The sequence below is a fragment of the Terrapene carolina genome, unplaced genomic scaffold (assembly GCF_002925995.2).
Source record: "Terrapene carolina triunguis isolate 2854851 unplaced genomic scaffold, T_m_triunguis-2.0 Scaffold234, whole genome shotgun sequence".
Lineage (NCBI taxonomy): Eukaryota > Metazoa > Chordata > Testudines > Emydidae > Terrapene > Terrapene triunguis.
The window spans coordinates 5,418,554-5,434,619 of NW_020664585.1; the positions used below are offsets into that span (position 1 = coordinate 5,418,554).

Below are 16,066 nucleotides of genomic sequence, written 5' to 3' on the forward strand. Positions count from 1 at the left end.
GAGTAGCTTAGTACACCTGCCTATTGGTATGTTCATAATACCGTTTCATCTGTTTCTAGTTCTCTAGTTTTATAGTTGTGTTGAATGTGAGTAGAGAGTTTTTTGAATTTAATGTAATTTGGATAAGTTGCCACTTAAAGAAGCTTCTTCTAGAAAAATGTGTTTTCAGCAACTTCACACTGTAAAACTGGTATATTAAGCTAATGGATAATTCCAAGCATTGCAGGGCTCTTTTATGGAGAGACTGTAAAGGTGTGAACGCGGGTGTCAAGGAATCATTGAAATGGAAGAAACTGGGATTGAGTCAAAGAGGGGAGGTATAATTTAAGACACAGCTTAGACATTCTGGGCATAGGGGTGAGTAAATCTGCATAATGTTTTTTGGTGTCTGTAATATGTTAGAGTGTAGTTGTATTCAACAGCATTTTTGTTTCAAATGTTTTGTTAAAAACATCAGTGAATATTTTGTCTCTTAGAACAATGATGTTACTCTCTTGAAGCAATACTGCATGTGATTAAAGGCATAGTCCTAGTTAATGTTAATGCTCTTTGATTTTTCTTAAATCAAAGGCAACGACAACTATTTCCTGATGCCTATCTTTCAGTTTTCAGTGTTAGCTGGCACTTAGCTGAAACTAAGTAATTGCATCATAACTAAAACATATTTTGTATACACTTTGTACACTATTCAAAAACAGAAGTATTAACACAGCCTAGTTTTGAATTTATTCTCAATTAATGTATTAACTCTGACGGTTTTGGATCATGCTAGTGTTCTTTACTTATAATGCATTTACATTTGGTTATTCCTCAAACACCTGTGTGTATTGTGTTTTTCTTTGTTTAACCAAACGTGAATCTCCATTGTAGATGCTTTTACTGATTCAGCCATTGGTGTTAAAGTAAATGGTGAACACAAAGAGAAGGACCTTGAACCATGGGATGGAGGCGAGACCACTACCACTGAGGAGCTTGAGGCTTTAGAGACAGATGTTGTAAGTAAACTTATTTATCATACATTGAAAACTTTCTAGAAAACAAGTTGTTTTGCCCCATGGTGTCCCTTAATTTCAATCTAAAATGGAATTTTAGTTGAAACTAAACTGTTTAAATAACGTGGCTGTGTAGTGTAAACGCGTATTGGCAAATTGTGATATCCATGGTCATGAAAATTCATCGTTTCCCCTACAATTTTAAAAGGAATAACTGAATCTCGGACACCACTGTGATGGTGTTTAGTTGAAGTGCCGAAACGCCCTCTCTGAGGGTCCTGAATTACTTGATGGAGACTGGTCTTGAATGAGTTTCTACCTCTATTACATTGTCTTGATTTGCTGTGTATGGTATAGCAACTAGTTTTATGCTACAATGCAGCCTTTTTACTAAAGGACACAAAGTTTGTAATATGTAAGAATAAGAAGAAATTAGTATTGTAGATTAGAGGAGACTAACAACATGGTTCAAGAAATCTTTGTTCTGTAATGTTGCGGAGATCACTTACCTTATGAATACTAATATTTAAATAGGTCATGTTCTTTCTATATATCCACCTTATTGGGTCATCAACTATTAAATATTTATAAAAGTATTGTAGTAAACATTCTGTATGTTTTGTAAAAGTAACAAAATCTTAGTAATGCTGTTACTGTGGCACACAACACTTCACTAAGAAGTGGGGAGATAAAGTTGCTTTTGTGTGAGATCAAGGAGGGTCTCCCGTTAGATACTTGTGTTGGTAGTGCATTTGAAAAGTTCTGGTACTTGCCACAGGGAGGAACACTACATCCATTTCTGAAATATGGACTATCTGATTGCCATATTCTGCAAAGGAATCAAAGCTTTTGGCTAATGTAAGCCAGTTCATCATATAGTGCCAAATGGGAATGAGAAGACACTAGCAGCAATACTGGATTTTGAGGGTAAAATATATGTTAGATACTGTTTTGGGTTTGTAATTTCACTATCTGATTGGTAAATCCAGGAGTAAGGGCAAAAGTTTAAACTTTCTGGCAACAGCCATAAATTTTAGGGAAATGTTTCCAGTGTCACTTTGAAAAATAAACCTCATTTTCTTCTAGTCTAATGGATGGGATCCTAATGACATGTTTCGTTACAATGAAGAAAATTATGGCATAGTATCAACTTATGACAGCAGTTTATCTTCATATACGTAAGTTCCAAAATATTTTGTTCTTAGATTTGTATTAATATTCTCCATAGCTCATCTTCAGGTTATAAATTTAGATGCAGAATTTTTACCTACTTTCTGGAGTGATAAATGCAAATGATACACACTGCAATTTTGTACTATTGTGACTAATTTCAGTGGCCTTGTGATCCCCACTTGCCAGGTCGCAATGTCGCTCACTCAAATTTGGCCTGAGTGCCCCTCTGTCATGGCGGAGGGCTAGGTGGGCCAAATTTTAATGAGTGGTGTTGCGATGTGGCACCCAGGGTTGCAGTGCTACTCAAATTTGGTTTTTGGCGTGCGTGTGTGTGGTGTTTGGTTTTTTTTTTTTTTTTTTTTTTTTTAATGGTACTTCAACTGACCACAACTTCTAAGAAACTGTCCTCTCAATCTTTGAACCAAAAAACTCATAACTTTCTTAGCCTTACTTAACAAAACTTTGACCCTGCTGCTGTAACCCCTCTGTACTTTTTTGAACTGTAAATATCTCTCTTGTGTCTGTGTCCTCTGATAGCTATGGGAGCAGACTAAAAATGTAAAGATGACTTTAAATCTCAAGGGAAAAATTCACTGTTTTCCAATCATTGCAAGAGCAACACAAGCAAAATTGGCTCTGTATTTCTCCCACTAAATTGTAGGAGATTGTAGTTGGAGGAGGGGGAAGAAGGCTGGCTTTCTTTGAACATGCTAAATTCCTGTTGTTTGAATGTGTTTTAAAAAAAAAAAGTCTCTGGCAAAGGATTCATTGTCCGATTCTGTTGTTCCTGAGTTTGAATACTTATTTTACATTTGCAGCTGTGCTTCAACAACTTCATAAACTAGATACTTACACGCCAACAAGCATATTTGATTAATTCTTGTGCTGATAAACTGTCGTATATCAAGGTGGTAGGCACCTTAGTAATGCCTAACATAGGTAGACAATCGTGTGTTGGCTCTCACCTTCATTTCTCTTTTACTTGTCCTCTCCTTGATACAGACTGTGAAAACGCACTTTCTCTACCACTTTTCAGGTTGCCATCAATACTGCTGCATGGATAGGCATTTTTTCCTATAAAAGTTATGTTCATATTTTTAAAATGTATTCTGGACTTCCACATCCATTTGACAAGCTTCTTTTGTCTAGAGCAGAGGTTCCCAAACTTTTTTTATTGCGTACCCACTTCCAGACCTACCAGCTGACCACATACCCCATCCCTTCTCATCACTGATACATTGTGTATTCTTCTTAATACTACCTGTCTTTAGCCATCTGTCCATATTTCACTGTTACGAACAGATATAGTTATAGTGTGACATATACAACTGACAAAGTTCTGAGCTCAGTTAGAATGGACAGTTGCTGGGCAACTGAACCCGTCCTGTACGGTGATTGGAAGTGAGGGCTCTGTACATCAGTGTATCTGTGTTCTCATTGGTACATCTTGATGTAAATTAACTACCGTATTTTATATAATAAATTCCCATAGTTTTAAAGCTCTGACTGAGTAGCCTATTATGAAAATGCAATAAATAAAATAATTAATAGATAAAATCCAGCATTACACAAGATCTCCCATGTACTCCCAAAGATGTCTGGTGTACCCCCATGGGTACGCGTACCATAGTTTGGGAACCCCTGCTCTAGAGAGAGTGCCAAGATATTTGAAAGCTGAAATTATCTGATGGGAGGACCAATCCCTTGTGCTCTAGGTGTTTAAATTCTTGACAATGGAGTAAGACTTACAAAAAGTTGTTGTGGCCTAAAGGTAGTATTTTGTGTTCTGTTTGTAGCAACAGCTCCATTTGAGCTCTGTCATTGATAGTCTTTGGATTAAGTGCTGTGTGAGCAGTCATGTTAATCTTATCCCTGCGTGAAATTGGAAAGCAGGATTTCACTCAGCATTTTAGTGACTGGAAGGAGAAAGATGTTAAATGATTTAGTGTCTGCTGCAGAAGTGTCAAGTTCTTCTTAGAGCAGTGTCCCTGTGTGTGCTCCACTTCAGGGGCACCTGCACCTTTGATGGAAATTTTTGGTAGCTGTGCCTGTCTGGCCTGTGAATGCGCAAAGGCTATATGGGGCTGTGCGGGCAAACCACCCTCAGTTCCTTCTCCACCACCGTTGGCCTGAGATGGAGTCAAGTGTGTGCCTGTTCTGTAATATTTAGCTTTTTCTCAGATAGTTACTTACCTTATAGTGTTACGGTTAGTGGAACAATTGTTCATTTTGTTTTATCTTTTCTTAAAAAAACAAACAACCCCAACCCCTTTTTATTCATAGAGGTAGTTGTATAGTTAAGAGATTCCACCTTTTAGGGGTTAAATTTTTGCCAGTTTTGCTCAGGAATGCTGGGCTTCCTGTGATTTAAAAGGTGCCTCTCCTGTCCTGAGGCTATTCTGATGAAGCTGCCATGCCTTCCCCATCTCCTATGGCAGATGACTTCAGTCAGTTTCAGAACCTGATGTGGATTGCTGACATGCAGACTCTCTTGGAGGAGGTTCAGGAGTCCCACCATAAACTCCTAGATATTTTACACACTTCCACATCTATGAAGATTGCCATTCCAGTCAATGACGTTCTTGTGGAGCCCGCTCACATGGTTTGGCAAAACCCTGCTACCACACTGCATATCTTCAAGAGGGAGGATAAAAATATGTTCCAGTTAAAGAATCGGACTTTCTGTTTTTTCACCCAGCTCTGAATTCTCTAGTAGTGGAGGCTGTTAATGAACAAGGCAGACAGCATAACTTGAAGTCCACCCTGTACAGTAGGGACCCACCACAGGCTTGAGCTTTCTGGTTGTAAATCTTATGCTTCAGCCACACTTCAGGATAGCAAACCGTCAGGCACTCATGGGAAAATACAACTGTTTCACTAATATAATTAAATGTGTTATGAGTTAGCATCTACCAGAAGAATTGGGACCAGTTTAAATCCATTATACAAGGTCAGTTCCTGGCAAAGATATCACTCCAGGCCTCCTTGGATGCGGCAGATACTGCAGCATGGTCCCTCTCCACTGCAGGGGTCATGAGAAGAGTGTCTTGGGTACAGCTGCCGGGCTTTACAAGAGAGGTTGAGTATTCTCGAAGGCTTACCCTTTGATGCTTGCAAGCTCTTTGTGGACTTGACGAATACATCTCTTCACACTTTAAAGGACTCAAGAGCTATGCTGCGATCCCTAGGGATTTACATTCTTGTAAAGAAAAAGAGATTTAGTAGGTCTCAGGCAGCCCAAAGAACACGCCCAGACCCATATTCAAAGTATTGTAGACCCTCTGAACCCCCAGCAAAGAAACTAAGATACTCAAGAAACCTCCTTCAGCTACATCTTCTCAGCCTTCTGTGTCCTCCAAGCGACAGTTTTGGTGGGGTGGTAGAAAGTCTCAACCATTCAACTGACAAGTTCTTATAGCTGCAGCATCTTGCCTCCCTCCCTCCTTTCAGATGCCTCCTTTTTTCATTTTCAGGGTGCATGGGAGCATATAATGTTGGACAAATGGGCCCTGGAAGTTTATAACATATGGTTACACGGTTTCAAATCTCTCTCTCCCCTCTTCAGGGACTTCTCTCATGATCAGTTGCTAGAGCCGCAGGTGACCTCTCTTCTACATTTAGGAGCACATAGAACCAGTTCCTGTGCAACACAGGGGAAGAGTATTCAATTCAGAGTACTTCCTGATTCCAAAAAAGAATGGAGGGTAGAGGCAAATTTTAGACCTCCGGTCTCTAAACAAATATGTAAAGCAACAGAAATTGCAACAATAATTCCTTCATTAGAAGTAGGAGATTGGTTTGCAACTCTAGACCTACAAGATGCATATTTCATGTCACTAATTACCCTTCACACAAGTGGTTTGTTTTCTAAAAAACAAGAGCTATGAATACACGACGCACCCTTTTGGCCTATCGTCAGCACTGAGGGTATTTTCAAGGATTCTGGCAGTGATTGCCAGTCACCTACGTTGTTTGGGTATAATCGTTTTCCCATACATGGGTGATTGGTTGATCTGGGCAGATTGTGTTGGGAAGTGTTGACATCAGTAAAGATCATGTGTTCCCGGTTTCCCAGCCTGTGCCTTCAAATCAACCTAGAAAAGTCAGTTTTGACTCTACTACAGAGTATAGATTTCGTAGGAGCTTCCCTGGATGCAGTGAGAAGCAGTGCTTACCCACTGCCAGTACTAGCCCATTGGGGGCCCTAAACAGGAATATTTTTGGGCCCTCCCAAACACGTATTAATAATTAATAGGGGCTCCCTTGAGCGGCTTGGGGCTCTCAGCAATTGCTTAGTCTGCTTATGCCTAGTGCCGGCTCTCAGCTTACCTACTATCCAGCAGATTTCTCTCCCTGTCCATCTCATCTCAAAGATTCAGGGCAGTGCTAGGTAGCAGTAAGAGATTGTATTCAGGTGCTGAGACATGTCAGTATGCATCTTTGTACTGCAGCATGCCAGACTACACCGCCGAGATCTACAGGCATGGCTTCGAACAATTTACAAACCAAGCGAACACAGTCTAGACCTCTCACTGTCTGTTCCACTGTGGGTTCTACGATCACTCCACCGGTGTAAGGACCAAAACCTGCACAGGTGTTCCATTGTTGCAGATTCCCCCTACCGTAGCGATAATGTCAGATGCTTCACTTTTGGGTTGGAGGGGCACATCTGGGATCTCACAAGGTACAGGGAAAGTGGTCACGACAAGAATAGTTTCTCCATATCAATCTTTTGGAATTGAGAACCATCAAAAATGCTTGTCTACACTGTCTACTACTAATCAAATTGAAATCAGTAAAGATAATGCCAGAAAACGTAGTATGCATGTATTATATCAACCATCAGGGAGGCACATGTTCCTCCATCTCTCTGTGCCAAAGTGATAAAATTCTGGAATTGGTACATAGCCAACCACATAGTCATCTGAGCTTCTTACAGGCCAGGTATTCAGAACACCATGGCAGACAACCTCACCAGATGTTTCTTCCTAAATTATGAGTCCTCCACATGATATTCATAGCCTAGGAGTTCCCGGAGGTTGATCTGTTTGCTATGGCAGCCAGTGCAAAATGCATCAGGTATTGCTCTTGAGGGAAGCTTGATCCCCAATCCATCAGAGACATGTTCCTCATCTCATGGGTGAAAGCACTTCTGTATGAACACTGCTACTGTTAAAGGTACTAAACAAGATTGATCCAGAGTCTCATTGATTGCACCAATGTGGCTAAGAAGGGTCTGGTATCCCTACTGATCACATCTCGCCCTTTTTGGAAGCTTCTGATCAGTCCTCGCCTACTGATGATTACTTCCACTGAATTTCAAAAGGACTTGGACACCTTATTTCCTTGGGCTCCTCTGGAAATTCCAGTTGTAGAGCTTCAGCTTTAGAGTTGAACTGAAAGGAGAAACAACCTTAACTTTAGTTCTTGATAGCTAATTCTCATACCTTTAACAGTGTTGAAAACTGGAGTCTCACTTGGCATTAGTGATGAGGGACATCTTTAGTCCTGGGGGGAATGCTGCACCTTGAACTCGGACTTTGGTCAGCAAGGAAATAACTTAGAATTTGGTCAATTTCTAAAATTAGAAATAACGTGTATGTTACAAAACAACCTTTCATTTAATCTTGAACTGTTTTTTCTTGCTCTTGTGGGTTTGTTAAACTTAGCTTTATGTAAATGTATTTTTTGTGGATTATCTGTACACTTATAAATTTCAAATATATATTTCTCTGCCTTCCCATTGTGTCTTTTAGGGTGCCCTTAGAGAGGGATAATTCAGAAGAATTTTTAAAACGGGAAGCAAGAGCAGCTCAATTAGCAGAAGAAATTGAATCAAGTGCCCAGTACAAAGCTCGGGTTGCCTTGGAAAACGATGACCGGACAGAAGAAGAAAAATATACTGCTGTTCAGAGAAATTCAAGTGAACGAGAAGGACATGGTGTGAACACTAGGTATTTAAAGGGAAAAATACTACTCATAGTTTGTTAAAGATAAACGTAGTACAGTAGTAATTTACGCATTGAGACTTATTTGTCTTTGCCAGTTATTATGGCTGTTTTTAAAAAAGAAAAGACAAATTGTTGGAGAGTAGGGAAGAAACAGTGTAATCAGTATATTGAATTCACACAGACTTCAGGAAATAGCAATGTAGGCTCTGCATGTCACATATCAAAGCATCTAAAATGCCCCAAAAAACCTTGAAAATTCAGCATTAAATTATCCAGCGTCCTGCAGGATTATAGAAACCACACTGTGAGGGCTTACATATAGTATCGACAGCTACATACTGCATGTAAGTATTCTTTTTGTTCTGAAATTGAACCATTAAAAGAGTACAAAATTTGAACTAGGAGGTGTAGGATTTACCTTCATTTTGATTGGAGTGGGGAAGGTACATACAAGTAAAGTTTATTCGTTCTTTGACTGGTCAGATAATTTCTTATTTTCCATCTCTGGCTATAACACTGAAAGGAATTTTCTGTTCCAGGGAAAGCAAGTATGTTCCAACTGGACAACGAAATAGAGATGTTCTGTCCTGGGGAGGAGGCAGACAAAATTCACCAAGGATGGGCCCGTCTGGATCGGGCCCCTCAATTTCAAGATCTGGATCCCATACTTCAGACTTTAGTCCTAATTCTGGAGCAGACCAAAGAGTAGTTAATGGAGGCAAGTATCTCAGTTAAATCAATGAGTCTTAATTGAGTGACTTCTTGTTTCTAAAAATGTGGCAACTATGAAGTTATGTGAAATACTGATCACAAAACAAAACAATCATCCTACAACTAAAATAGCAAAAACTGATGTTCCTTTTTCCAAGGTTAAGTCAGACTAGTATATAGAGTTCATGGTTTTCACTTTGGTTTAACCTTTTATTGCTATCTGGTAATGAACACTTAAATATTTACTCAACTACATTGTGGGTAATTTCATGCAGCTGAGAACTTAATTTGTTTACCTTCTGCTAAAATACCTTAAACTTGAAGGGGAAGATGGACCTTTAGATGACTGATATACGTTTCTGTAGTGTTGTACATGTTAAATTAGTGACGATCAGCTTTGTGTTGTGGGTGGGTGTGAGAAGAGTTGAAGTACTGATCTCCAGATGTCAAACTAGTTTCTGGTGTGACTTGGGAAAGAGGCAGCAGTATAAGAAGAAATAGCACTTGGCGCTCGTGTATGAGGACCCAATCCAACTTCCTCTGAAAGCAGTGTAAAGGATCCCATTGATTTCGGTGTGAGTTAGTGTGGCGTGATTAAGATATGCAATAGGAAGGAAAAACAACTGGGTAGAGAGGGAAGGTCTCCAGAAGTTTTCTCTCCAGATAAATACTCTTGAGTATCTTCGGCTGTGTGTACGTTTGTGTACCTATATAGATATATATCTGTAACTGAGCAAAGTGCAGCACTGTTTCCTTTAACAGAGCTAATTGAGTCCTATATGCTGCGAACTGGACGTTCAGTTGTTGGCATGTGTTGCTTATTGAGTTCAGTAATACTCCAGCCTCGTTGGAATACTTTTATTTTTTTTAAAAAACCTAACATTTAAAGATGTGGAGAAATAAAACAGCACATAATACTCAAGTGTGGCGCTCTGGGGAGGAGACCTGGGCAATACCTAGATAAAGGTAAGTGATGTTTACTACTTAAATATTTTTCCTTTAAACGTTCTGATCTGCAGCACTCAACTACTGCCCAAACAGTATAAATTTTGTTTGAAATCTACATTTCGTGCCTGTATTGTTCATTGTATTAGTTTATTGAATGCACATCAGTCAGAAGTTTATGCATTATGTTCTTAAATTATGAAGTTGGTTGCTTTGTTTCAAAAACAAATTTTAAATAAGCCCTCTACAGAAGTGGTAGGGGCACAAATGTCAGACATCAGACACTGAACACCGCTGTTTTTTGTAAAGATATAGTTTCTATAGTTGATATCGCTCATTGTCATTAAGTTTGAAAAGTAATAGCTTGCATAGTCAGTACTGTATGTGAATCATTGTATGAGATCCTTTAGTAGCTATTTATGCATCTTATCTAGAGAAATGTGTACTGAGAAACATGTATATAAACAGGCTAACAGATTAAGCTTTAAGCTTTAACTATCTATTCCTCAGTAGTATTTGTAGATCCTAAATTAACCCTTTGGGGAGCTCATGAGCCATTCAGATATTAAATTTGACTAGTCTCGAAGAGGGGAAAACAACCTAACAGGGATTATTCTACCACTTGTAGAAATGAATGAATTTGTCCCCAAAGGGTTAATCATATGAAAAATCATTTTTGTCATATTTTACTTTTTTTTCTGTTTACCTTTTTCCCCCCATAATTTTTCTTTAGTTTTTATACTTTCCTTCATATCATTTGTTCTGTCAGGTGTTCCCTGGCCATCGCCTTGCCCATCTCCTTCCTCTCGCCCACCTTCTCGCTACCAGTCAGGTCCCAACTCTCTTCCACCTCGGGCAGCCACCCCTACAAGGCCGCCCTCCAGGCCCCCCTCGCGGCCGTCCAGGCCCCCGTCTCACCCCTCTGCTCATGGTTCTCCAGCTCCTGTCTCTACTATGCCTAAACGCATGTCTGCAGAAGGTACAATACCACAATTTGTTCATGTTTTTGTTTGTCTTTGTTTAACTCCTTTGTGAGTTTAATTACAAAATTGTTTTTCCTCTTCATTACTTAACCTATAATTTGTGTTTAACTTTAGTTTATCAGACTATTTCTATTAACCTTTTTATTTAAAGAAACTTTACAAAAACAAAATATAAAGCTGTGAAATTTCCCGAGTTGGTATGAAATAAACTCAGCTTTGTAACGCTGCTCAGTGTCTTAACCTAGCAAACGGCAACACACAGGGCCTGGCAGTTTTTTTAGAAGGCTTTCTTAGGAATGTTGTTTTTAGGATTGCTGTAAAAATCTCAAGCATTTTGTCATGTTGTACCACATACAACAGTTAACCAAACTCATTCCAACTGCTTACTCACAGATCCCAAAATCCTGTTTTTGATAAAAGTGCACTGTGAAAAGAGATTAGAATGAGTTACTTTAAAAATGAACCTATAGAAAATATTGACATAATTGACGCTTACATCAGTGGGGCAGCAGCGTGGTATACCTTTGGTAGCTAACAGTACATATAAAGGATCACATTCTTCAATCTCATAGTTATATGTGAAGAAGTGTTTGAACTAAATTTATATATGGTGCACTCCAGTATTATGGTGATGGGCACCTCATGAATGTGTGATTCATAGTCAAATCATGTAAAGAAATAGACAATACTGCATACCAGTGCACTAGCTGGAAAGTTGATGGCCCCTCAAAATAGATATTTCAGCAGAAACTTCAGTAAGGGACACAGCAATCTCCGATCAGCTGAATCCATTACTAATATGCCGTGACTTCCCTGCTAGAATCTCAAGATCATCTCTTTCAAAGATGATGGTAATAGACGTACCCGCAGGAGTTTCCTTCATTGCTTTTGGCTATCATTGCTAGCCTTATTGACTAAATAAAATCTTGAGAATCCGGCATGCAAGTTCCACTGTTTTTTATCTGCTCCGATTCAACAAGTGTGGAATGAAGCATGTTAGATGGTTCAGGTTTCAACACTCCTCCAGAGGAAGCTAGTAGACTAGTTTGTTTGGCTCAGGTCACAGTAAGCAATATTAAAATGCACATAATTCTTGAATTTAAAATTTCTCAGGAAGTAAATTGGTGCTGCAAAATTTTTCCTTTAAAGGCTAATGAAGCTTGTAACTGCTAGTGAATTCATGCTCAGATATCAAGATGATTGGCAAGTTAAGATTCCTAGACTGATTGGACCAGTAATATTCACCCATGTGTCCAATTGCCCTGAACCCATGGAACCCCGGTTATGGTCGACACCTATTTAACTTGCTTGACTTTATTGTCCTACTAGAGCTTACTGGAATTGGAGCTTAGATCCAGTTGTAAAAATGGATAGTAAACTTAGCTACACTTACAGTAAGAGAGATATTAGGTATTCATAGTGTGGGGATGTGTTCTTCTTCCCAGGGCCACCACGGATGTCTCCTAAGGCACAACGGCACCCTCGAGGTCACAGAGTCTCTACTGGTAGGGGTACAATTTCAAGTGGCTTAGAATTTGTATCTCATAATGCACCAGGGGAAGCATCTACTTCTACAGTGGCACGAGGCAGCCCATCAGGTGGGACGTGGTCATCAGTTGTCAGTGGGGGTAGGTATAGCTTGGCTTATTGCAGATGGTTTTCTAGGGATGTTTTTAGAATATTAATGTTAAGCAGAATCTTAAACTCCCAGGCAGTTCAGCCTTTGAATAAACATCAGATCTGCTAAATGATTGTATTATTGCCTTAACTTCAAAGGGGTTGTTCCGTCAGCTGTTTGCTGCAATTAAACATAATTGAAAGGAAGGAAAATGCCTAGGAGTTAGCTGAAAGGAAGTGTAGTCCTAAGAAAGCTATTGGAAGAGGCGAGTAACAGTGTATAGGCCCCATTCCCACAACTATACCTCAGTAACTGCTGTATGACTAAATTCATGTGCAGTTGTATATGAACAAGAACCTTGGGTAGAGAGGAAAGTAAGAGTGATAGGCCAAGAAAAGTTGGAATTCTACTTAAGGTGAAGCCTTTATAAGGGAATTCAAAATTACATGTTTCTCTTAAAACTGTCCTACGTTTTAAATTGCTTCCTTTCCATTCTTATAAATCAGGATTACTGTGTACAGTCAGTACAAATAGGTCTGTCTCGTTCTGTTATAGCTCTGAATTCTTTCAATCAGAATTTTCAGTTAACAGCCTCTTAATTGAAGGCATAGTATTTAAAGCTTATTTTTATGACACTGAATGTCTACTCTAGAGGCTTTTAAACTCTTTTATGGTGTGGACTGTGTCTTAGTGAGTTAGCAACAGTCCGCCCCCAACAAGTGAGATACAGTCTGGAACTGGAAGCTTAGCACTGCTAGACCTCTAGATGATTGTGCAATGGAGACACTGTTTTAATGAAAGAATATGTGAACAGATTGTCATTGTGTAATGCATAGCCACATTTTGATAGACTAAGGCTGTTTCTTAGACCTGCTGCCTTAAGCTTTCTATTTTAGTACAATTCTGTCACTCTCCTTGGTGATTTTTCTTCTTTCTTTTATTAACATACAATAGGGCTATTAACATGAAAACAGGATATTTTTTTAGTCTTTTCTTTCATCTCACTTGAAGTCATAATCTTTTGGCATCACAGCTAGTTGCTTTCAAGATAATCAATGTCAAAGCAGATTATAATATATGGCGAGGAATAGGCTGGAGGAGCAGGTGGTCTCCTAAAGAATATTTATTCTGTATGCATATATTTCTTCTTAGTTATAGAACTTCTGGGGTGGCAGCAAATTTCATATATAAGTATCTGTCTCAGTGGAATACTTCAGTTTCCCAGTAGGCATCAATCTCTAAAGAGGAGCATGTAAAGCAAGTCATGTGTAAGATTCTCATATCCTTCAGTCACTTTTAAAAAAGTGTTTTACATTTGTTTGTATAGCGGGCCACCTCTTTTGCTGTGCCTGAAACTGTGTGTTAATCTGAGCTGTTATGGTTGGACCGATTTGGAATTGCAGCTTCGTTGTAGGACTGCAGGGCAGTGATTGTGTATTGAGGGAATCTTTCTGCAGACAAATCCTACATGTAATCTGAAATGCTGCATTATAAAGAACTAAGAAATGTACCTGAAAGGTAAACAGGTTTTCAATAATTGTATTATGTTGCACTAACTATTTTTAAAGCATGTTCTTAGGCTTCATTTTTTTTTTAAGCACTTAACAGCTATAGGGGCTCAACTATCCTATAACTATTGTTTCTATTTATTCTAGTTCCAAGATTATCCCCTAAAACACACAGGCCTAGGTCGCCAAGACAGAGCAGTGTTGGAAGTACTCCAGCTGGGCCAGCTCTGTCCTCTCCGCAAGCTGGTACTATTCCTACTGAATCAGTTGCCATGCCTGTCCCAGCTGCATCTCCCACACCTGCCAGTCCTGCATCCAATAGAGCAGTTACCCCATCCAGTGAAGGTAAAGTGTTCTGATACTTTAAATTCTTCAGTTTTAGTCTTAAGTGAAGGGAAAGGATATACTGACCCAAACACTACACTTCTTTCCTATTAGAAACAAAATTTTTCTTCTGTTTTGTGCATTTGATTGCATTGTGTTCCACTGTATATAGTCAGTTGAGTGTGGGGGTGGGTATCTTACACAGCAACACTGCTGAAAAAAATTTTGATAGGCTAAGGCTATGTCTACACTACAGAGCCTGTGTTTGCATAGCTAGTGTGGCATAGCCCCTACTGTAGATGCAGCATACACCGCCAGAAGGAATTTTTTCTGCTGGTGTAGGAACATCACATCTGGATAACATTAGCTATGCCAGCAGAAGCACTCTTCTGTCTGCATCTGTGCTGGGGGGGGGTTTGTTGGCATAGCTGTGTCAGTCACGGTTGTGAGGTTGTTGTTTTTTTTCCATGTCTCTGACTGATATAGCTATGCTAACGCATATTTTAAATGTAGACCAAGCCTAATAAACTTCTCCCCATTCCTCTGTACTTCTCTTAACAGAATGTGTAGCATACAGTTATTGTCATACTTAGTTAAAGGTGACTTGAAAAGATTTTTTTTAAAACTGAATTTGCAGCCTTTTCTTGTGCCCAAAATATCAGCAATATAAAATCCATTTTTTGTTAGCAGAATGCTTGAAGGTCTCAGAACTCCCAAACATCTGTAAAACCTTAATTGAAGAGCCCAGGCGGTTCATTTTTCTAACAGTGGCTTTCTTTATCCAAACTGTTTAAATCTTTCACTTGACTGTTGTGAGTTCTTTTCACTAGTTCTCAAGTCACCATAGTCCTTCAGCCCAGGCAGGCCCCGAATTTCTAATGTAAAGTGCAATTTTTTTTTTCCAGGTTCTCATTAGACGACATAAAGCATTTAAAAAAATTAAGCCTATTATTTTTCCTTTGCAGCTTACCTTTAACAGAATTTTCATAAATGTAAAATGGTTCTTAGCTTCCTCTTCTTCCTCTTATGTTCTCTTCTGGCCTAAAGTTTTCCCTCAAATATTTCTTCCCCTGCAGTTCTTACCATCTTCTTTGAGGTGTGTGTCTATACATAATATATATATTTGAAAGTAACTTTGAATTGAAATTATATTTCTAGCTAAAGATTCCAGGCTTCAGGACCAGAGGCAGAATTCTGCAGCTGGAAACAAGGAAAATGCTAAGCCAAGTGAGATTTCTCCTAGCTTTACTAAACCTGAAAACAAAGGTTTGTATCTAAAAGTTCCCTTCAATATTTTTAGCGTAATTTAGGGAATTGTAAGCACAAATCCCAGTATCAACTAGTGAAGTTAACTTCTTATTAGAGTGACTTTTAGGCAGTTGCTTCAGCTTTCTATAGGTAAGAATTTTTGTTCATGCAGCTGTGAAAGTGAACTTTGCAGAGGGATTATTATTCCTTAACCATTCCATCAAAATTAAAATAAAATATGGAAACACTTCTGTTGACTAGTTTTGTAAAGACTTGTTTTTAACCAAGCTTAAATGGACCAGAGTTTCCCTTTTAAGTATTATGTTCATGATACATAAGATTTTTGCTTCTTGGATATTATAGTTCTCATAGTAACAAAAAGTAAATGTATGGTTTTGATTCAGGTTTCTTTATAACCTGCTCCATAGTTGCTCATAGGTCTCAAAAAATCTTCTATGGGGGGGAGGGATAGCTCAGTGGTTTGAGCATTGGCCTGCTAAACCCAGGGTTGTGAGTTCAATCCTTGAGGGGGCCATTTAGGGATCTGGGGCAAAAATCTATCTCGGGATTAGTCCTGCTTTGAGCAGGGGGTTGGACTAGATGACCTCCTGAG

General features: G+C 39.0%; 1 protein-coding gene across 1 annotated transcript in view; it reads left to right on the forward strand.

Moving 5' to 3' along the window:
- The window catches only part of ATXN2 (ataxin 2), a 58,075-nt gene that overhangs the window by 12,451 nt on the left and 29,558 nt on the right, over positions 1–16,066 (forward strand). The window contains exons 7-14 of the mRNA XM_029912639.1: positions 871–995; positions 2,079–2,170; positions 7,922–8,119; positions 8,656–8,834; positions 10,542–10,751; positions 12,201–12,260; positions 14,029–14,226; positions 15,364–15,471. Coding sequence (XP_029768499.1) covers positions 871–995; positions 2,079–2,170; positions 7,922–8,119; positions 8,656–8,834; positions 10,542–10,751; positions 12,201–12,260; positions 14,029–14,226; positions 15,364–15,471 — 1,170 coding nt within the window. The remainder of the gene's footprint in view (positions 1–870; positions 996–2,078; positions 2,171–7,921; positions 8,120–8,655; positions 8,835–10,541; positions 10,752–12,200; positions 12,261–14,028; positions 14,227–15,363; positions 15,472–16,066) is intronic.